The sequence below is a fragment of the Brachionichthys hirsutus genome, unplaced genomic scaffold (assembly GCF_040956055.1).
Source record: "Brachionichthys hirsutus isolate HB-005 unplaced genomic scaffold, CSIRO-AGI_Bhir_v1 contig_988, whole genome shotgun sequence".
NCBI classification, from domain to species: Eukaryota; Metazoa; Chordata; class Actinopteri; order Lophiiformes; family Brachionichthyidae; genus Brachionichthys; species Brachionichthys hirsutus.
Genome location: NW_027180532.1, coordinates 73,127 through 94,794, shown reverse-complemented (window position 1 = coordinate 94,794; position 21,668 = coordinate 73,127). Strand labels below are relative to the sequence as shown.

The following is a 21,668-nucleotide window of genomic DNA, read 5'->3' as shown; positions in this document are numbered from 1 at the left end:
ATTAAACATTGTGCCATCAGAACTCCGAGGGGGGGGGGTACCGCTATCTGCAGAAGAAAATCAGCTCAGTTTTTTCTCCACAAGAGACTCCAAAATGAGCCTCAGGACATACTGGTTATAAATGGCATTTATAACCAGTATGTCCTGAGGCTGGTGTGAAACGGTTGACTTCATGGGCAGTCTCAGCACTTTCATGCCACACAGTAACTCCTGGCACACTTTCTTTCTGTCTTTGTTCTTGCACGGAGCGTGACAGAGTCTTCTTGGGTGGAGGAGTCGCTGGTGGTCCCGACAGTCCTGCAGCCTTTCCTGATGGGTCCTAATAATAGTTAATGATCCCCGAGAGGCTGGAGAAACGAGCAGCGACACAGCATCCCAAAGCATGTTAGCCGGCTACATGTTAGCGGCAGGAACTGGCATACATTTGTTTTATGTAATCATTTGCAAAAATCAAATCTCGACAGCTGGAATTTGTTTTATGCATGTGTGACTGTGTGCAGAGCAGATAAGCAAGCGTGCTGAGCGAGTCCTTGCATCCAGAGGGCTGTGGCGGAAGTCTGTTGGCTCGTACAGGAAGCACGTAAACTGAGCTTGAATGTAAACAGGATGTGTGAGTGATGGATTTCAACGTTTGCTGCCGTTGAGCAGAAACACTTCAGAGTTCCTCGATCTCTCAGCATGTGGTTGAGTTTGCAGTAAATAGTTCAGCTGGTCTGATGCAGGGGGGGGGGGGGGGGGGGGGTTCTGAGTTTGATTTATGGGTGAAATGACCCTTTAATCAGGGAACTGGTCTATGCTGCACTTCTTTCTCACTTTTTGGAATTGTATTTGAATTTTCTCTCATTTTTGGAACCACGGATTACATTTTTAAAAGCAGAACTTTTGCTTAGAATGGGGAACATTCTCCCACAATGACGTGCACACGGCACACACACACGAATGCTTCTGTTGATACTGCTCTCTTTCTGGGAGATGAGCACCACAATAAATGTATGCTACAGCTCATTGTATCATAAAGTGACACACAGACTTGTCCACACTTTTATAAAATAAACAATGGAAGCAAGGAGCCAACATGTTCACTCTGATCACAAAATCTATGTGGCCTTTTGCATTTCATTCAGTGCTGTGAACAACAAGGTATTGAGAACACTGTGCTTAAGGGGAAGATACTTGCAGTGCGATCCTCTCAGTGGTGGTCCAGGTCGGGGGTTGCGACCCCTCTACTGCAGCAGAGACATGTGCTGCCACATTTTTCTCATCTCACTGCATCTGTTGCAGATATTTTATCCTTTCATTGATGCAACTGGCTGATTTTACGACTGAAGGTTTTCACTCCTACTCACCTCAGCGATGATGTTGTATGATAATTAAAAAACCTTTTTGATGTAGCAGGATGAACAACATTGAAATAAACATTTTCAGCTGTTAAATTTTAAACAAATCCAGACAAATCTAAATGATTAGCCAGCTTCCAACTACGGTGTGAGGAAGCTCAGTGTTGTGATAAATTCAGGAGCCAATTGAATTTGGTTTCAATGAGCGTGAATAAAAGAGCAGAAGTCTGAATTGAAGCTGGGTTTTTTTTTTTTTTTTACTTTCAGGCATTGAAAGTGCAGCTTCATGAGGTTTCAGTGGATCAGCAACAGAAAACATGGAGGCTCTTGATAACAGCGGCGTTCATCCTGTTTACTGTTAGACGCACGCGTTGTATTTGTACACACGTCTTCATCCCTTGACATTCATTATGTTAATGCATTTCTAGGTTTGCACTGCCGAGACATTAACTGAACCGTCGCGTCTGACATTCTCTTAAGCCTACAGGCAGGCACCTGCCATTCATCCATGCTCACAAACTCTGTGAGGAGTGACTGTCTCTTTACCCTCAGACAGAGTTCACAGGTCAGATCGTACGTCTTTTTCACTTGTCTATCTCTGGTGTCGCATTTCCCTGAAACAGATAGAGCTCACACAAAAGATGGACTTTCTGGACACTTCTCCGCCACAGCTGCAGAGGTTCAGAAGTACGTGGTCCTCCTAGTGTAACAACACACTGGCACCAAAGGGAAAATGTACGATTCTGGAGAACGTTGGGCCCTCTGTAATCCCGATGCGTCGGCGTAACAGCTGCTCCTGAAATGCACCAATACCTGCTCAGGTGTTTTAAACTATCGAGATGTTTTTTTTCCCAGACAATAACGTCCTGTCAGTTTTCGTTTTGCAATCAAAATCTAAATCAACAATAAATAACTGATGAGTATGTAAACATAGGTCCAAGAGAGTCGGAATCATGGCAGCTCTTCCGCACATGACCTGTTTATGGAAGCAGCAAACATCAAACAATATCCGAGCAGGAATTTTCCCCATGTCTGTCTCTGACACAGAGCAGGATGTGTGTATGTGCCTGCATGTCATTACACTCTTGGCTCCTAAAGATAAGGTTCAGTCGCACTGTGTGCAGGCCGCAGCTGCAACTCTTCCAGGAGACTTCGGGCCAAGGCTTCCTCGGCAGCAGCAGGGCAGACGTCGCCTGGCGAAGAGAGCCAGACAGCATTCTGCTGCTGCATTGTCGTCGTCCATCAGACACTGTACACCTCCTTAATCATCTAGACTACAAGATGCTTCTGTAGTTCTGAAGGGAAAGGAAAGGCCGACCTCACTTAATTATACAGATTTTATTTATTTTTTTATGAGGAAGGGTGACACTTTGTAGTGTTGTTCCTCTATGCTTATTAATGTCCAACCCTGTCTCACTTCTGTCGTAGGGGGGGGCTTCAAAAAAACTAAAACATCTAGATCCACAACTCCCTCACCCTTGAATCAGGGGAAATACACTCCATGTGGAGTTTTACTATGTTGCATCAGCTCGGGGAGTAGGCGGGGTAAATGTTTTTAATATCCAGGGAGGACTCTGTGGAGCTGTGTGAGCCAGGGGCAGCTCTTCAGCCACAGCTCCAGCTTTACGAGCCCAGAGACACAGTTTCTCTGGAACATGTGGTTTTGATCTGCTCACGTGAAAGACCGGGGGCCAGTTAAAGCACCAGTACACAACGATCACTCACTACGCTGCAGCAACGAGAACCACATGCCAGATCAAACCCAAGTGCCCTGATAGCGGTGCCTGCTTTGATTCAACTCCCGTGGGAACCTAGTTCCCAAACATACAAACAATGGCTCTGTATTCCTTTTTTATTTTTTTATTTTAAAGCAGACGATGGACACCCCTAACTTGCTGTATTGTGGTCTGTTATATTGCCTGTTCAATTGTTGGGGTGCAAACTGATTTTCTGATTTCAGTCATAATTTGAGGACGGACATCATCACGCCTCTGATCAGGTTGCTGATGAAAGATGCCTGTATTTGTCTGTAGGAGTATTTTCATAAGACACACTGAAATCTGACCGGCATTCTGCTCCTCACACAACAACAAATAGGCCGTCCGGTTCCCAACCCAAGTCCCAAACACTGCCACCCTCTCACTAAAAGTACATTTGGCCCATTTGCCTCTGTCTGGGCTGTGGCGTCATTCGTAAGAGCAGCTCATCCGTGTCTCTGCACTGCTTGCTGACAGTCGTGTGCATCTGCCAACCATTATCAGATTGCTTTAATGCCACGTTCTGTCGTTTTAACTTTTATCCACTTCTCAACAGCTGGCTAATCCCCTACAGTCATCCTGTCCACCCAGAGGACACCCCGGCTGAGGTCACTGATATACGTCCTCTGTTGTGAGGCAGAAAGGGACAGAGCTGCAGGTCGTAACCCTGAACTGGTGGCAGTGTGGGAAGACTGGTGATGTCTAGGTATGCATGTGTCGTTATCATCTCTTACTGGGCGTCTCTCTCGCTCGCTCTCATGCTGTTGTCATTGCATTCCGGCTCTCATCCTGGCAGCCAATCACTGCTCAGTTCAACACACATTCACTTCTAAAGAGCAGGCGACTCCCCAGAATACTTTCACTCTGTTCACGTCTGCGAGGGGAGACTGTAGTGAGGACAGGACATGAAACCACCTCGCAGCCTGTCTGCATTGTGCAGGCAGGATGTTTGATTAGGATAGAATTATAATTAATGCTACTTTCATAATGTATTTACTGATATTACTTTCATTCGACTATAGTACACCAAGTTTTATCTACTGTTTAGAGTAGTCCGCTGCTGATTGCACTGCTTCCTGCATTGCTTTCTCCAAACTGCGGCCTCTGATTGGTGGACAGACTCAGCCTTGACCCAATGCACAGCATGATTAGAAGTGAATCATTAACAATCGTGATAAAAGAAAATGCTTTCAACATAGAAAAAACAATCAACGATCATGGAGGACATTCTGCATTGACCTGGCTTGACACTTTTCACTACAGCAGGTCAGTCAAAGTAAATACATGAACTTTTGCATTGTCACACGTGATTCCACACTGTTATTTCTGCATATTATCCCAAACACCAAGAATGCCCGTCATCGTTCTTTCCCAGATTAAGCTGATATTGTCTTCGGAGCCCCCTCCAATGGGAGTTAGCTGCAGGAAGCGAGACAAAAGCAACAGGCCTGTGATGCCTGCCCAGGACGCCACTGGGAGAATCCGAGCATGGAAACTATCCCTGCTCCAGAGGCTGATGTGTCCTGACAGTGTTGTGGTGGATTTGCTCTGCCGTAAAAGGTACATAGGAAATATGGTGAGGTTCACATGGGGAGCTTTTTCCATCCACGGCTTGGCCTCAGTGGGTCCATCGTTTCTGTTTTTGTGTGAGTAAGGCAACATTTGCGCACTTCAGCTGCAGAAATCTTTTCTCTCAGCTCTCACAACACTGTGTCCGATCGTTTCGTGAGTTTTCTTTAAGTAGTGGAAAATAACGGAATATATTTTATTTGTGTACTGAAGATAAGCTTTGAGTTGTCTGTGCTTTACCTGAGTATTTCTTTTAAAGTTAACATTTACTTTGCTATGTGTGTTTTTATAGTTTAATTACACATTTCCAGTTTTAAAATTTACATTCAAAGCACAGCACAAATTAATAGAATACAGCCCCCTTTTTAAAGATTATTCACAGGTTCTGGAGAATATTCTGGTTGGCATTGGGCGAGACAGAGTTCACCCTGGATAAGTCGCCAGGTCTGACACATCGACAGAAAAATGACATTTGACTGTTTTGACACAGCTACGGTCAATTTTGAGTCACCAACTCCCAAAAATTGCATACCTTTGGACACACACACACACACACACACACACAGGAAGAACATGCAAACGCCACTCAGAAAGGCTCCAAGTCTGGATTTGAGCCGACTTCTTGCTGTGAGGCCAGTGCTAGAAATTTAAATGGGGTTCACAACTTATTGTGACCCCGCCCAACAAAGCATCAGGATGCAGAAAAGCTTACAATGAGGGAGCTAATACTTGCTAATTACCATTAAACAGATATCACCTCAGGCTGATGGGACGCTAGTCGTGGTGCTGGACAGTGACGACACAAACGGATCAACAAAATTATTAATCATCATCCTGAGGGGGATATGAATATTGAATTACTATTAAATCTAACCATTGTTAGACATATCAATCCACAAAGATCAACTTGGTGTGAGATGATAAACCATCAGATCAGTGGGATTCATAATCTGAACGAGAAAATAATTTGACTGGCATCACCATGGTTCAAAAACAGCATCCGGTTATGACAAGACAAATGAATGCAGCTGAACTTTATTTTTCTTTAGCTCATTTATGTCTTCATGTCATCTTGTGAACATAAACATACGGCTCAGCCAATCATTATTAGGAACAGAGCCGGTTTTACACATCTTGTGGGGCGGCGCTGTTGATCTGTTCAAAGTTGAAGCCTTTTGTGGCTCCAGAATGAGCTGCATGAAATCTGACAGATTACCTCATGTCATGTCAGTTTACTGAAACGCGTCTGAGAAGAGTCTGGAGAAAGGATTTGACACACTTCTAGACTTCTGCAGGCAGCGCCTCATCTCTGGTCAAATAATGGATGTGGCCTGAGGCTACATTAGCCACAACAAGCGCAACACAGCTACTGAATTGTCAAAGGTTGAGATGCATTGTGGGTAATGTTGGTGCCACACTGTGGTAATAAAACAGAATGGAGCATTGATAGTGATTCTTCAATCAATCCGAAACTGTATTCACAGGAAGCCATTTTTGCACATATTTAGCTATTTTACTTTGGTAATACTTCAAGTGTGATTTTTTTAATGCAGCAATTTTCCTTGCGGGTCGATTTGTATTTCCCAGAGTACTTCCTCCAGCAGGGCCGCCCTGCCCCCCAGAATGTTGTAATTAACTTCCTCAGATTCTGTGGTCTTTTGGATGAAGCCTTCAAGCAGCCCTCGTGGAATCTGCCACGCTACAGTTGGACACATGCTTTCTCGGGGCTCGTGAGCCGAGGCAGGCCGCGTGGGAAACGCTGGCACGCCACACCCACTTGTTGGCCTCCCCGAACCCTCAGTATGCTGATTCCTCGGTGCTACCTTGGGCTCACAGGGAGGAGGAACATATGTAGGGGGAACTTCTCGGTCAGCAAAAATAAAACGATGACACATTTTGTGTAGGAGTCGTCTATTTTCATTCATTTATTCACACCCAACACTGATTAGATACTTCATAGATAACAGCATCATTATTGACTTTTACATGAAGATGAATTCATGGTCTTTGCTTGCTTGTAAATGAGCCGTGTCAAGCACTGCATGTCAAAAGCCATTTGATTCCCACTCGAAACTCTTCTTAACAGGAAGTCGAGATGAAAACAAACACATGCAACAGGAAAATGATGTTTAACAGCTGTTCTGTCAAGGACACAAATGCTATTCTTATCTATGTGTCTTTAAACGCTCTGTGTTTAAAGACACATATTTCTGTCCCGAGTCACCTGCACCACGTGAGGATCTCCTGAAAGCAACAGCACACGCCCTTTGAGGATAAAGGTCACTGACAGTGCGTAAAACGCTCTGTAGTTCTCCTCACTCACATTTTGTGCGTTTCAAAAGAATTCTTCTCACTCAGCGAAGATCAGTTCATGATTAACAGCAGAGAGTCAGTAAACCTTCTGTAACTTCTAGGATTAAATGAGTAGTAATAAAATGTCACACGGACACAAGGGTTCAATTTCATCCACAAAGTTAAGCCCAAATAAATAAATACCACACATTAAAGAGGCACTTGTGATTTATTATTACATTTCCATATCGATGGAAGATTTTCAACCCAGACGTTAAAAAGAATCCCGTTATCCTGTTTCCTAGTCTATTTTATTTAAATATTCACCAGGTTCAATCTCATTGAACTTGATTCATGCCTGCTATTTCAGGACTGTGGTACCATTAAAGTGTTTTCTCAGCGTAAATAAGCACGGACCACGATGCCACACCAGATAATAAACTACACAGCTTTCAACATCATACAAAATAACAAAGAATGAACATCACTCTACCATTCCACAGACTTAATTCACAAAGGAATGTTATATTATCTCCATATTTAAAACTTGCAGGACAACAGAATATTCTGTACTTTGTTTTATACTTCCTGTATACTTTCCGCACCTCCTCCTCCAAATTCCTCTCCTCCCTTAATCGTGAATGACTTTCTCCTGAAACCGTTTTAAATTATATAAAATATATATTTGCAGTAGCATTGCGTGCGATAAAAATAGGCCAAATAAAATGTATTCTCTGGATACATGCCCTAAATAGACTTGTTTTTCCTCAGCGTGCAGTGAATTAACTGCTTTCAGTACAATGACAGCAGTCCTGAGATCACAGCAACTGTATATCATTTAGCAGTGACGCTCAGATGGGGGGGCTAATAAATCTGAGCTGAAAGCCTCCTTTAGAAAACGGGCCATCAATTAAATTTGCAAGAGATCCAATAAGTCACCCCTCCTCGCCATCTGGGGTCCAAACAGCTCTTTATGAAACCGAAGCACGTTTTAAACAGCGGAATAATCTCTTCGTCTCTAATTTTGCATGGAAAATACATTATTTTCAGTTCATAAAATCGGAACATCCTCCAAGCAAGATAAAGTGCTCTTAATGAACAATCACTTCAACATTGAAAAACATTCCTTTATAAAAAGGGAATCGCAACTCACATCCACTCGTCCATCCATCCACGTTCATTGTCAGACATTGCCTGTCTTTCCAAAAATCCACGCTGATCTCTGAATGAACATTTGCTTACAGATCAATAAGTTCAATCTGTAGCGATCCAGTATCCGTAGAGATCCAGTATCTGTCCACGTGTAGATCCCTTTGGTCTCCTGTGAAAATGGGATCAGATTTCTGACCAGACAGATTGCAAACAGGAGTCACCAGAATTCAGACACTGGACTGCTACCAAATCACGGAGTTTAATTTCCCCCCTGCATTTTGCTTAATTGTGATGTCAAGCCAACTGTCTCTTCCAAAAACGCCACAAATTATTGTTTCCGTTGTGCCAAGAACATTTTCCTTTCATTTCTATTTGCCTAAACATTTGCATGTTTATTCCCTATCGGTCGATTATTCTTCCACGTGTCCGTTTTTAATTTAAAAACAGAAGACTCAAACGGCATTATGAAGCGACCAAAAGCTATTCTTTTGCAGGTCTGCTCCATTCATTGTGAGAACATCAACATTATCCAGGTGTCTCCTTGTTTTGTGTTGTTTTATTTTTTTTAAATGAACTTATTTATGGCCTTGCGTCCATTTCACCTATTTACTTTTTAAAGAGCCTTAATCTTGTCCGGAACATTTCCATGACAGGAGCAGTTGAACTCTTTTCTTCTCCTCTAAGGCGTGTTCCAGATGCCCTCTTTTCTTCTATTGGCCGCTCATATTCAAATCACAGCAGCTGTGAAGTGCTTCGGTGAAGACGAAGGAGTGAGCAGACAAAGGGGGGGCAGTTTTTAAAGTAATGTGGGTGTGCACTTTGTGTTTGTAATCTGGCACACGTTTATAACAGAGAAACCCAAAGTTTTTCAGTCTTTGATGAGTGGGGTGGGGGGGGGGGGCTCGAAGCCTTTCAGGCCTTTTACTCTGAGTGTGAAAGTACAGGCAGAGTAGGCGGGGTGGCATGCGGCTGGAGCAGACAGCAGGTTGCCTGCCCACAGGCAGCGATGCTGCAGCGGGGGCCGTCGTAGGGGAGGACACATGTCAGTCCGAGGCTGTCGTTACTTTCTTTGTTACTCTCCTCCTCTGCCTGTGTTTGTACACAGCATGCTGCCACATATGCTGACCCTAGTTTACAGCGCTGGCCGCACAGATACCGGGCTTCAGCAAGCCTCGGCTACCTGATGCAATTGTTTCTGATTATGTTTTGCTCATTTTTACCTTCATTCCAACGTGTCCAGAAGGGAATGATGAAAAACATGGAAAGAAAAGTTCATGATTTTCATCGACCTCTAGTGCACAAGCAGTCATCTGTTAGAAAAACCCAGGCTCAGGAATAAATCGTCCTTCTCTATGAGTTCTTTTGAGATAATTCAGTTCCAATTCAGGGACATCGATGTGTGTCAGTAATATTTTATACAACAACATAAAGAAATATCTTTCTTATGCTTTTATTAACAGTAAGCTCATATCAAAGTTGTTGGTTGGATCCATTATCAGTGTCTTATAAATACTTCTGTGGATGAATCCAAGCAAAATCCCTGCAGAGAGGTTCCAAAACAATTTTGTTATAATAATGCATGTTTGTTTTTGGGTGAGAGGTTTTGGGATCTCAGCTAGGTCTAAGGCTTTTAGTCATGGCGTGTACGTCCTGCTGGACAGAAAGCTTTAATTTTTGAATACAGTTGTTGTATCTCAGAGTCGGTCGGAATAAAACTCCACACGCTCCATATTATATTTTCAGGGTTCCCAATTATGGATAATTAAATAGCAGGATTGGTAACAAACAGTGCTCTGGCACTGAGCTGCAAATTCCACTGAGGGACGTACAAGTGTCCCTTTATAGTACGCCGTCTTTTCAGAGGCCACTTTTTTTTGTTATTACTCAGGGATATGTGTTTTTCTGTGCTCTCATGCTGACTGACTCGCTCCCCAGAGATGCAAGGCAGCCCCAGAGGGTGAGAAGATGGGACTCGTGGTATGCTGCCACTGCACACGCTTGTCACCGTGGATCGTCCTCACAGAGACGGCGCAGGGTAAAACGAGGGGAGGAGAGAACTCAAAGGGAACCCAATGCGCAGTTGGGTTTACAACCGGGCACGTATATTATAACCAATAATTTGTGGGCATGAAATCTACTAACATTTAAATGCGAGAGAGATAAATGTCATACTTTTTACCTTTGCTCCTAGATTTATGGGCTTTGATTTACCATCACAGCTGGGCCAGCACTCGTCGTGTGAGCATCAAGTGATTCCAGTAATCTGCACTGAATCAAAAAGTCATCTTTTCACCCAAAACAAAAAGAACATACTTCTTCTGGTGGTTCCCAGGAATGCAGTTTCAGGTTTTTCTTTCCATTTAAATGTTATAATTCTTCCATTTGAATCAAGGTTCTGATCTATTTGTTTTTCCAGGTCCCCAAACAGGCGGCCATTAACAGTGGTCTGCACAGGAGTTGTGTTTGACTTGAAATTGAATGGGCTGTTTTTATGCCATTTTCAGGAAAAGCAGTGCTATTGGAAGAGATTATGCAGTGTGGAAGATTTTACTGAGGGGGAAAGAAATAACATGGGGGTTCATCAGCTGTGACAGACTGACCTAAACAAGGCAAAGGTGGGGATGGAGGTTCAGAGAAAGACAAAGGCAGTCTTGGATTCATTCTTTGTTGCCTTAGCAGAAACGGTGTGAGATCAGCACCATGTGGTCGGATGGAGAATGACCGCAGTCACTTCTTCCCTGAGGTGTTCCAGAGAGGTTCACACAGTTCATTGAAACTATTTTTTTAAAATAAATTTCTAGATTTTAGCTGTGTTCTGAATCGGACACAATAATGAGCAGAAACATTTAAACCAGGACGCAGCATGTCTTACAGTCATAGAGGACATGTCCTTGAAGGTTATGATAATAAAAATTACACAAACACAAAATATGTTGAATTATAACACTGAAAACAAACTGAAGGGAACCGTAAGGCATAAACCAGAAATAAAGACAGACTAAACTAAAATTAATTAATTTAGCCAAAAGCCCAATAAAATGTATTCCTGATTTGCCTTTGAATATCAGCTCTTGCTGCTGCTCCCAGTCTTCTGCGAGGTTGTTCCACAGATCCTAAAGATAAAAAGCTGCTTCACCGTGCGTTTGTATTCTAAATCCAGGTATGACCAAAAGGCCACCACCAGAAAACCTGGCCGCTCTAGAAGGGTTATGGGATGAAAGCAAATCTAAATGATGATTCTGAACAAATTCAAGGATCTTAAAATAGTTTCTGAAGCAGACTGGCATCCAGAATCTTTTTTATCTGCTGAATCTTTTTTGTTTTTTGCCCCAGTGCTTTTGTTTCCACCATTAGTTTCTATCTCGAACAACGTAACCGCCACAAGGGGGCAGTAGCGCACACTCAGTGTGCTAGCTGCGTACATTTACAATTTAAAAGAGGCGAAGAAGACGTAGCCCTCCACTGAGTCCATTCTGGGACTAATTCACGTTAAACATTGTCACATGGACCGTCTGGCATCTGTTGGAAGTAAGTTTGGGCAATAAATGATGCTTAACTCTCAATGTCCCGGTATCTCCCGTAGTTTTCTCATGCTAGCCGCAGTAGCGCGTCTCAAACTAGCGTTGGTTTTGTCGTGTTAGCATACACGTTAGCCGTGTTTACATCTCACTGAATGTGCCGCTGCAAGCAGCCCCTCATGCGGTCACTTTCTGATTGATGGTCGGACACAGTCTTCCGTAATAGAGCCTAACCTTGGGTTGTTTTCGTTATAAACTGTTAGCATGGCTAGCCCAAAGGCTAGCGTCGCGTGCTGTGCGGTTTGTTTACTATTTGCTGCAGCGAAAGACAAACGAGCCGGTAGATTAATGTCCGCAGTGGATAGACATTGAACACGATTTATCCGTTCCAGGCGATCCTTTCGATAAACCGCCATGCAGAGGCTGCTCGTCCCACCTCAGCGAGCCGTACATCAAATGTGCAGAATGCGGCCCCTCGCCCTTTCTGCTCTGCCTCCAGGTGAGCTCCACGTGGACCAGCACCGGCCGGTCTCTCTAAGCCTTCGTTTATCCTCAGACCGCGTTGGGATTCATTTCAACATTCCTTTCAGTGTTTCACCAGAGGATTTGAATACAAGAAGCACGAGAGTGACCACAAATATGAAATCATGGTAAGCCACGTAAAAGTGAGTCTCCAGTAGCCTCTGGAGCCGCTCGTTACCTCTCCTGTTCCTGCAGACATCGGACTTCCCTGTCCTTGAACCCGGATGGACGGCGCTGGAAGAAATGTCTCTGCTGGAGGCCGTCATGGACTGTGGTTTCGGGAACTGGTGAGAGCTTTTTCACTGTCTTCTGTCCTGTGTCTCTCTGGTTGGCTCAAAAAGGAAGGGAAATAAAAATTAAAATAAACCCTGGTGAGGCTAATACTCTGTGTATGGATAAAACCGTAACCCAAAATCAAAGCTATCGATTCTTGACTGGTAGAATTTGATTTTCAGATTTACCTGCTGTATGTCGACTCTTGAATATAACTAGAATTTGACAGTCATGCAGGGTGGGGGTCTCGATCTTACCGCCAAATGTAATCAGGATCGGATCCAGAATGAGGTCAGGAAAAAAATATTACATTTTAACATTGAAACTCAAAAATCTGTTAAATACACACAAGCTCCGATTCACTTTTACTTTTCATGGTTGGTGTATAAAGATACCAAGAACAATTTATACCCTTTTGCTGATGATCCAGATCACCATGTGGACGGTGTGAATCCAATTATGAGGGGAATGAGCTGCTTGGCGGAGGTCTGCTCGCTCTGAGTGCTTTTCTGGTTTACATGTACCGTAATGTTAAAATATTTGTCTTGTACAACAAACTTAACTTTATTTGTGTGATTCTCCAATTCCAGGCAGGATGTGGCATATCAGATGCGCACTAAAACCAAAGAGGAATGTGAGAGCCATTATATGAAGAACTTCATCAACAACCCGCTCTTCTCCTCCACCTTGCTCAGCCTGGGAAAAACAAAAGACTCTCACATTGCTGAGGGCGCTGTTCCTTTCAAACGTCGGTACCCCCTTTTTCCTGTCGTCATTGTTGTGTTTGTTATTCTGTGCTCTCATGTTTAGGATGGACAGCATTTGATATTAGGTGTTTTTTTTGGGGGGGGGGGGTGTTTCCACAGTTAAGCAGCATTCATATTAAGATCTGTGATGATTCTAGAACTGTATAGAACCAAGAAGTAAGAGTTTCATTTTACACAAAACTGAAGATGGCATTTGATCGCTCAGGAACTTGTATCGGTCTCCGTCTGTTGCAGCGTTTCACGAACGTTTCGGTCGTGTTGCTGCAGCAGTTGAGTCGACCAACGGCTGCAGGAACATGACCGAAATGAGGTACTCATTATATTTAATTATTACATTTTGCAATTCTCAAGATTGTAAGGAATTAAAAAAGAGAGTTTGAAAGTGGCAGATTTTTTTTTCTTTCATGCGCAATGCAGATGAACACCGTTGTACACTCGGTGTGAAAGTGCTGTGTGCTTTTGTAATTCCACAGCCACTGAGGACCCTCCTCGGCCCACTTTTGACTCTGTGCTGTCCCGGGATATGGCAGGATACATGCCTGCCAGAGCAGACTTCATGGAGGTCAGGGGACATTTTAGTCCTTTATTTGTGTCCACATGTAGAAAAGCACGTACATGATTCACAGTTCTGTGCTGAAGCAGTGACTCATGCTCTTTTTGTGTACTCAAAGCGAGTGACTCGTTCTGTTGTTGGGTTTTACTAAACACGCTGACCTGTTATTGATCTGCTTCACGCTAAAAATCCACTCACATTGTCCCTTTAGGAGTTTGACAACTACGCAGAATGGGATTTGAAAGACATCGACTTTGTGGATGACGACTCCGACATCCTCCGTGGTGAGACTTAATCAGCTGATAGAATGTGATGTTTGGAAGCAGCGTTTATTTGACAATAAGCTAATGGTGTCGTGTAATTTGTTCTGTTTCAGCACTCAAGCTTTCAGTTGTTGATATTTATCATTCAAGATTAAAGGAGAGACAAAGGAGGAAAAAGTAGGTCCTTCGTTTATTAGAGGTGTTTTTATCCAGTGCGATGTAATGACCATTGTCTGCCAGTAGATGGCGGTATAAGGTTCTGTGATGTCATTAAACGTCTCATTTTAAACTGCATGCTTGTAAAATTGGTGATTTCTTGATGCTAATGCATTTTCTCTTCTAAATATTAACTAATAATTGTCGGTAGCTTTTGAAACACACGGGTCCTGTAAGACTGGTATTGTTTGAAACTCACTGGCATGCTTATAATTTCATGTACTTTATGTTGGAGATGGATGAACACATTATCTTTTCTCCCAGAAGACACAAACATGTAGAATATATAAAATATGGATGTTTTGATTTGACAGATAAAATGTCTCTGGCCATACGACTCTAAAGTAAGAAGAGATTTCAAGCTGAAATTGCACCATTAGTGACTTAATGGGATATTGACATTTGAAAAGAAGATTTGATGAGAAATATTTAGCAGTGTAATAATCATCTAATCGCTTGCTCTTTTAGTCTGAGGATTTGCCTCTTTTTCTTAATGTCGTGGTGAGTTAATTAGTTTTCACGCAGCCTTCAAATAAATCCTTCCTCTGAGGTTGTTTTTCGCTGGGCCCATTTCTGATGGTGTTTTTTTCTGTTTTGTGCTACACATTCAGAATCTGTCAATTTATATTCAAGGAAATTGTGTATTTTTTTCACTCTCTGCCGTCCTGTTGGCTTTATTCTGTAAGATAATGAATTTGTATTTGTTTCCCTTCTTTCTTTTGACAGAGCTTTGTTAGTTTGCGTTCGAGATACGCTCCCCCACCGCTATTCTCTCGTATTTAGACAGTCACTGCTGTAATGCAGTTTGTCAGAGAGGCTTCCAGGGTGGCGACACAAACCCTGAACTCCAGCCCTCACAGGAAGCCAGCCTTTCACCCAATCGCACTTTAGTCTCAGATTTCAAATTCCATCCAACTGCTGCGTAGAAGAGACATGTCTGTAGCCCGGATAATTATACGTGTGACTGTCTCTCTTTCTGTTAGGGTTATCCGAGACCATGGGCTGATCAACCTGAGGAAATTCCAGAGTAAGTGCTCACATGAAAGTAACACGAGCTCTGCTGCTAATGTATCCATAGCAGCTCGGGGAGGCATTTAATGTCGGCCCGCCAGAACCCTGTGCAGCGTTTCTATGGATACACGCCAACAATGGGCTTCATAACCAGCGTTGACCTCTCTGACCTCTCGGGATAGCAGCAGCGTGGCGACTGACGGAGCTCGTGGTTACGCCCAGCGTTGGAAATATCTGCACGGCGTCGCTGCTCCTGTAATAACTAGCGTTTAGCGGTTCAGCCTCGGCCGCCGGACTTCAGGGAACTCGGTGACGTCATTCGCTGCATCTGTTGAGGCTTCGCATTCGAGCGCAGACGGAAGCTGAGCTGCTGCAATGAATGGATTTTCCTGTTTGATCCCCCCCCCCCCCCCCCCCAGCCCGTCGTCGTAGATCCGCATGTTGCACGTTCTAGTTCATTTGCTTGCCTCCAGTTCGCCCTCTTCCCTTTTCCCCTCCACTCCCTTATCGCCCCAGTCTCTCAAGACAAAATAGAACACAGTAGCTGCAGACTGGTTGTCATGGAGACTGTCAAAGATTGTGTTTCTCGTATGTGTGTGTGTGTGTGTGTGTGTGTGTCACGTGCAATAATGGAGGCAGTATTCCAGCCCTGGAGGCTCACAGTATCATGTCTGTGACTGCCGGAGGCAGGACGGCCACCTTGAAATGATTCTCGGTGGCCTTTGTTGTTGTGTTTGTGTGCAGCCATAGAGAAGTCCAGTGTTGATGTCTCCCTGGAGACGTGGACAACGTGTGTGTGTGTGTCCACTGCCTTGCTCAGAGTATGACCTCGCGTGTCGAGCCAAACTGCTAGTGAGCGCTCACTTTCAGGCGCCCGCGGTCGGAGCGGGGTGGCGGTGAACACACACACATCATTCGGTGGAAGGTGGGGGTTGAATAATTTTATCCTGACTCCAATTATTAAAGAATAAAAAATAAACAACAGGAAGATTTTAATTCAAGTTTGTGTTTAACAAGAAGGCTGCAGTTTGCACAGGAAAACATAGAAATGTGTGAATATAGGAATTTAATTTTGAACTTAACGTCACAAAAGGGTAAAAAGAGGTTTGAACCGGGGCACGACATCGAAATAAGAAATACGTCTGCAGTTCTCCTGGAACCGCTAAAGATCAAACTGTTGATGCATCTCAGGAGACGCCGTTTTCTTTCGTATCGCTCTGTATTCTATTTGGTGAGAGGCTCCGCCCACTCACGCCTCTCCTCTCTTCCTTCCAGTGCTGGAGCGATGCTACCCAAAGGAGGTGCAGGAGCTCTATGATGCCATGAGGCGATTTGCCAGAGTGATCGGACCGATTGAGCACGACAAATTCATTGAAAGCCACGCACGTTAGTGTGATAACTAAATGAATCTGAGCTGTTCACTAAGCTGCTGCTCTGTGTGGACCGACGTGTTCAGACGTGCACAGACGTGCACAGATTCACCGCTTTGTGTCTTTGCCCCAGTGGAGTTTGAGCTGAGGAGGGAGATCCGCCGGCTGCAGGAATACAGAGGAGCAGGGATCACGTCTTTCTGCAGTGAGTCTAGTCTGACCTTTCCACCGTTGCAGAACATGACTGACTGTTCATCACATTTCTTGTGGCGACACAGCAGATCAGCTTTTGGGATTATAATGCTTAGGCTAGCTTGACGCATCGCTCACAGTAGAAATGCGCACTGGGTATTTTTATTCTACTGCTCCTGGAACAGTATCAGATTTAATGAATGACCCGAAGTCCACGACGTCATGAATCTGCTTGCCCTCCCCACATTCAGCGTCTTTACTCCTGACTCGGTCCACGTACCCCTTTCTGCTGATGTCCTCTTCTGTTTTTGTTCAAACGCTCTCAGGCGCCAAGGTGTACGAGCGGGCGAACCGCATGCGGGAGGACGAGAGGAGGAAGCGGACCATGCTGTGTGACGTGCTGCAGTACATCCAGGACGGCAGGGCCTGCCAGCAGTGGCTCACGAAACAAGCTGCGCTGTGAGACTTCTAACTTCCTGCTTGTTACCCAGGCCTAACGGAGGGGGCTCCCTGGAGACGCTGACCTCTTTCATCTCTCCGCACCAGGCATCCTGAGATGAATAAAGCAGGCGCTTACATATCTGTGCAATCCACTTCAACCTCTTTGCTATTTTTAGTCTCTTTATTTTTTGCTGCTGCTCGTGTTTTTTCGTCCAAGGTTGTTGTTTTTTTTCTTCTTTGAGCGGAATTCAAGTTCTTCTAATTATTCTCCCTTTAAAAAGTCTTTAATGCGGTGATTCATCTCTTTTGGATGGAAATCGCAGAGCGGAATAACGAATAAAGCTTAGTGTGTGTGTGAGTGTGTGTGTGTGTGTGTGTGTCACACGCTAGATGTGGATGCTAAGCCGTTTGTGTCTGTTTCCAGAGATGCCGGCATCACTCCAGCTGTAACGACCATCATGGTGTCGGGTAGGAGGCTTCTTTCTACCTTTCCCTCCTCTCTGTTGTGTCCGTCTGGCCCAAGGCTCGGCCACATGAATTCACACGCTCCGTAAATACTCTGTAAAGCAGGCCCGACGTGTTTATTGAACTCGCTGCTTTTCTTCCACGCTCTCATAGCCGTATTCACACGATTTATGTATTTCTTTCTGCGTCTCCTCTACGTGTGTGTCGTCGGCCTGCCGTTGCTGTTGGGCTGCACGCCGCTTGAACTGCTGTTGAATTCCTTTCCCACAGCTACAGGTAGGCGGAGCGCTCCTCCTCTCAATCTGACGGGCCTCCCGGGGACGGAGAAGCTCAACGAGCGTGAGAAAGAGGTACGGATTTCTGTGATGTCACCGACGGGTCATTCAGAAATGGGAAGCGCTTTTAAAGAAGCCGGTTGTCCGGAGTTGTGTTAAGGCCTACGACGTGTTTTCCCGTGCCTCACTGACCCCCGGTGTCGTCGCCGTGCTTGCAGCTGTGCCAGGTGGTGCGGCTGGTGCCGGGGGCCTACCTGGAATACAAGCAGGCCCTGTTGAACGAGTGCAGGCGGCAGGGAGGGCTGCGGCTCGCACAGGCCAGAGCGCTGATCAAGATCGACGTCAACAAGACGCGCAAAATCTACGACTTCCTCATCAAAGAGGGCCACATCACGAAAGCTTAGGATCGGCCGACGTGGCCGAAGGAGCTTGGATTGGAAGCCTGACTCCCTGAGCCCTTTTCTGTCGTTGCTGCTGCTTGTTATTTTGTACTCTAGACTAGATGTAAATGTGATGGATATATTTATTTATTCTGTCATTAAATGTTTCTGAAACTGTGTGCTAGATTTAACCCTATTCTAAAGACAATGTGGTTACAGGTGTCTGGTCAGCGTTTGCTGACATGACTCAGCATTTACACACACACACACACACGAGGGTTGAGGAGGGCCGCCTTGGAGTCGGTGCTGAAGAGGGAAATCTAATCTGTGGAATCTTTATTAAATTAAAGGTTAATCGTCATGACAAAATCATCTTTGTTTCAAAAATCTCACCTTTAAAAATTATGGAGAAATCACAAGTGTGGAATTCAGTGCTTTTGATACATTATTTCATGCCAGCTTTAAATCCCAACCTCACACATAATTGTTTCTCTCCACTTGGATGGTCACTGCGTCAGAGGAGGATATAATTCAGTCCCTCGCTTATCCTGAATGTGTGACAGAGATCAGGCCTTGCCTTGTCCTCAGTGTGATGAATAGAGCAGGAAGGAGCCCGGCAGCCTCGGAGCGGTAGTCTCATCAGCCTCGGGTAAAAGCCTTATTCGAGTGGATCCAGCACACAGAACGCCGGACGGGGTCTGAAAGGAGCTTCTGAAATCCAGGGATTCAAAACGACGTGAGAGTCACCTCTGTGTCTGACGACATCAGGATTTCACAGGAAATGGTTTCTTCATGTCGCACATGTGCCTCCAATCATCGTCTGCAAACTAGTCTTTGATGCTTTGGATGCAGGTGGTGTCACTCGGTGTTCTGCTGAATAAAAGTGGCGAGTTTATCCTGATTTAGAGTCACGGGACTCAGAACCAGCGCCACGCTGAATGAGAAGTCTTTTGTATCACCCACACAGTTTTTTTAAGGAGTGTCAACCTCTGCAGGATGAGTAGATCAGGTTCCTGGTGACATTACATGTTTGGTGTTGCTGCCTTCGGGGTCATCGTGAGACCACAAGGAAGAGAAAGTCCGTCTCAATCACGTTTACATTTACGGAAATCTGAACGTCAATCAATTCCACAAACAACGCGTGTGAAATCACAGTAGATTGATCACATCCAGATGTGACAGTTGTGCTGCAGAGACCCAGTTAGTGGTGAAATGGCCTCGACAGCTTTATATCTTTCTCCAAGGATGTGTGTGTGTGTGTCTTTGTGTGTCACCTTGTTTCTCTTCTGTCTTAATGGGTGTGTGAGTTAAGACAACATTAGCAGATGACAGAATGAGTCTCACAAAGGCTGGGATTCAGCTGTGCTCAGAATTCTGTGAGTGTTTCTTCAGTTTTGAATAAATGGCCAGCAGTGTCCTCAGCAGAAGGCTCACGCCATCACGCCTCCTCCTCCCGCTGCTTCCCACGAAGAGGGAAAGATAGAATCTCCGCTAAGATATGAGATCATTCTCTGCCAATTAAATCTTATTTGCACGGTTAAAACAGACGTGGCAAAAAAATGGGCTGCTGTGTTTTTGGAGACAATCCTCTTGGGAAAAATCAGTCCTGGTTTAATAGCTTCTCGTTGATTTTAACTTAATTAACTTTTAACTTAACTCAGGGAAGAGGGAAATGATGCACGTCTCTGTGTTGTTGTAACCCTGTTTGAAAGGACAATCACACACACACACACACACACACACACACACTGCTTTAGCCATTGTTGGTCTCTAGTGATTAGCACAGAGATGAACCCATCAACACAAAAGGTAACCTTGGCAACCAGGTCTGTGGCATACTGAAGGAGCGGAGGTGGAGAGGAGGGGCAGCTCTGAGCAGATGCACACACACACACACACACGCACACACACACTCGCCCTGCTGCTCGTCCTCATTTTCTCTGGGCAGGAGAGTCGTGACTAACCGTGATGCCACCCCCCCCCCCCCCCCCCCCCCCCCGCCGCCCACCCCTCATCTGTGTACTCCCTCCCATGGACCAAGCAGCAAGTCGCAGCATTCAGTTCAGCTGTTTAGCAGGTTGTGTGTCTGACGTTTACACAGCTCAGGTGTGTTTGCTGTCCTGATCAGAGCGACGGGGCGCTCCATGCTGCTGAGTCCATGCCTCCTTCCAGCCATCACTGGCGTGATGCTGACACCTGTGGGCATCAGCATCCCATCCACCCCACCCCCCCTGCATCCCCATGTTCATAATACGAAGCGTCACGGTTTACTGAGCCTCTGTGGACGAGGATGAGAAAAGGGTTTTACGCTCAAATCGCCGTGGCCCCCCCTGCACAGTCAAGCCCGTCCGTTATCGTGTGTTACCGGCGTTCAGGGTAATCAATGTCACCGGCCGCTCCTCCAGCGCCCCCAGAACGCTGCTGCAGGGGCGATGGTGCCATATTAAACAGGAGCGTCTACCCAGAATGCCTCTGACTCATCTGACATTTCAGCGTGAACCCCAGCCAGCCTCTCCAGCCTGCAGCCCCCCCCACCCCTCCCTGTCTCAATCCATCTGTCTCTGACTTTGCACTGTTCTAATTCAAGGTTGCACCCTATGAAGCATCTATCAGCTCATTCTGACTTCTCACACTTTACATTCACACACATCTCGGTCTCTTGAAACATTCACTATAGGGGACACTCAGTCAGGATGACCCCCCCCCCCCCATCTCACCACCGTACTGAAAAACAATACGAATGCCTCCATTGTTCCCTCATGGTGCAGAATCAGTCCCCTCTGCAGCAGAATTTATGAGCCTGTTTCTGCTGCTGTTTGTTTCTCGTTGATTGGAATGTAATTAGGAGTGACTCATAGCAGGGGCCACGGGCTTATGGGTAGTGTAGTATCTCCCCCAGGAGCCCCCGAATTAGGATTGACCTATAGGAAGGCATGTCTAATAATGATTTTGTACGCGGATGTATTCAGTAAGGGCAGCAGCAGCGGAGTTAGGTCCGCATTGATGGTCAAACCGCCGCTCCTCTCAGCGAGGACATCAAGCTGCTTCCTGCAGGGCAAATAACAGATCTAAAAAAACAGACGCTATATTAGTTTTCCATAAATCTCTGTAGCCCATATCAGGGAAGCATTTAAATGAGGCTGAATGTGCCCATTCGTGTGTGTGTGTGTGTGTGCAGGTGTGTGTGCACTTGTGTACTCAAAATTAGATTTCAAATCAGGAGCTCGCTGAAATGGAAGCACATTGTCCAAACCAACTCCGATTCACTTTTACTTTTCATGGTTGGTGTATAAAGATACCAAGAACAACTTAGAA

The 21,668-nt window shown here is 45.1% G+C and overlaps 1 protein-coding gene across 1 annotated transcript; it reads left to right on the top strand.

Moving 5' to 3' along the window:
* The first annotated feature begins 11,610 nt into the window (after positions 1-11,610).
* LOC137915852 (transcriptional adapter 2-alpha-like) lies at positions 11,611-18,466 on the top strand. Its single transcript, XM_068758972.1, has 16 exons — positions 11,611-11,635; positions 12,018-12,124; positions 12,216-12,275; positions 12,343-12,434; positions 13,011-13,168; positions 13,661-13,749; positions 13,859-13,861; positions 13,952-14,024; positions 14,117-14,180; positions 15,203-15,246; positions 16,506-16,616; positions 16,734-16,805; positions 17,119-17,251; positions 17,658-17,701; positions 17,969-18,048; positions 18,192-18,466. Exons 1-16 carry the CDS (start codon positions 11,611-11,613, stop codon positions 18,375-18,377), a joined length of 1,341 nt encoding a protein of 446 aa, XP_068615073.1. The 3' UTR covers positions 18,378-18,466.
* The last annotated feature ends 3,202 nt before the right edge of the window (positions 18,467-21,668 follow it).

Bases quoted from the DNA above. Each gene is read 5' to 3' on its own strand.
- LOC137915852 (XM_068758972.1), top strand. From the start codon at position 11,611: ATGGACCGTCTGGCATCTGTTGGAA. The intron at 11,636-12,017 runs GTAAGTTTGGGC...TATCCGTTCCAG, and splicing joins CCGTCTGGCATCTGTTGGAA to GCGATCCTTTCGATAAACCG. The intron at 18,049-18,191 runs GTACGGATTTCT...CCGTGCTTGCAG, and splicing joins TCAACGAGCGTGAGAAAGAG to CTGTGCCAGGTGGTGCGGCT.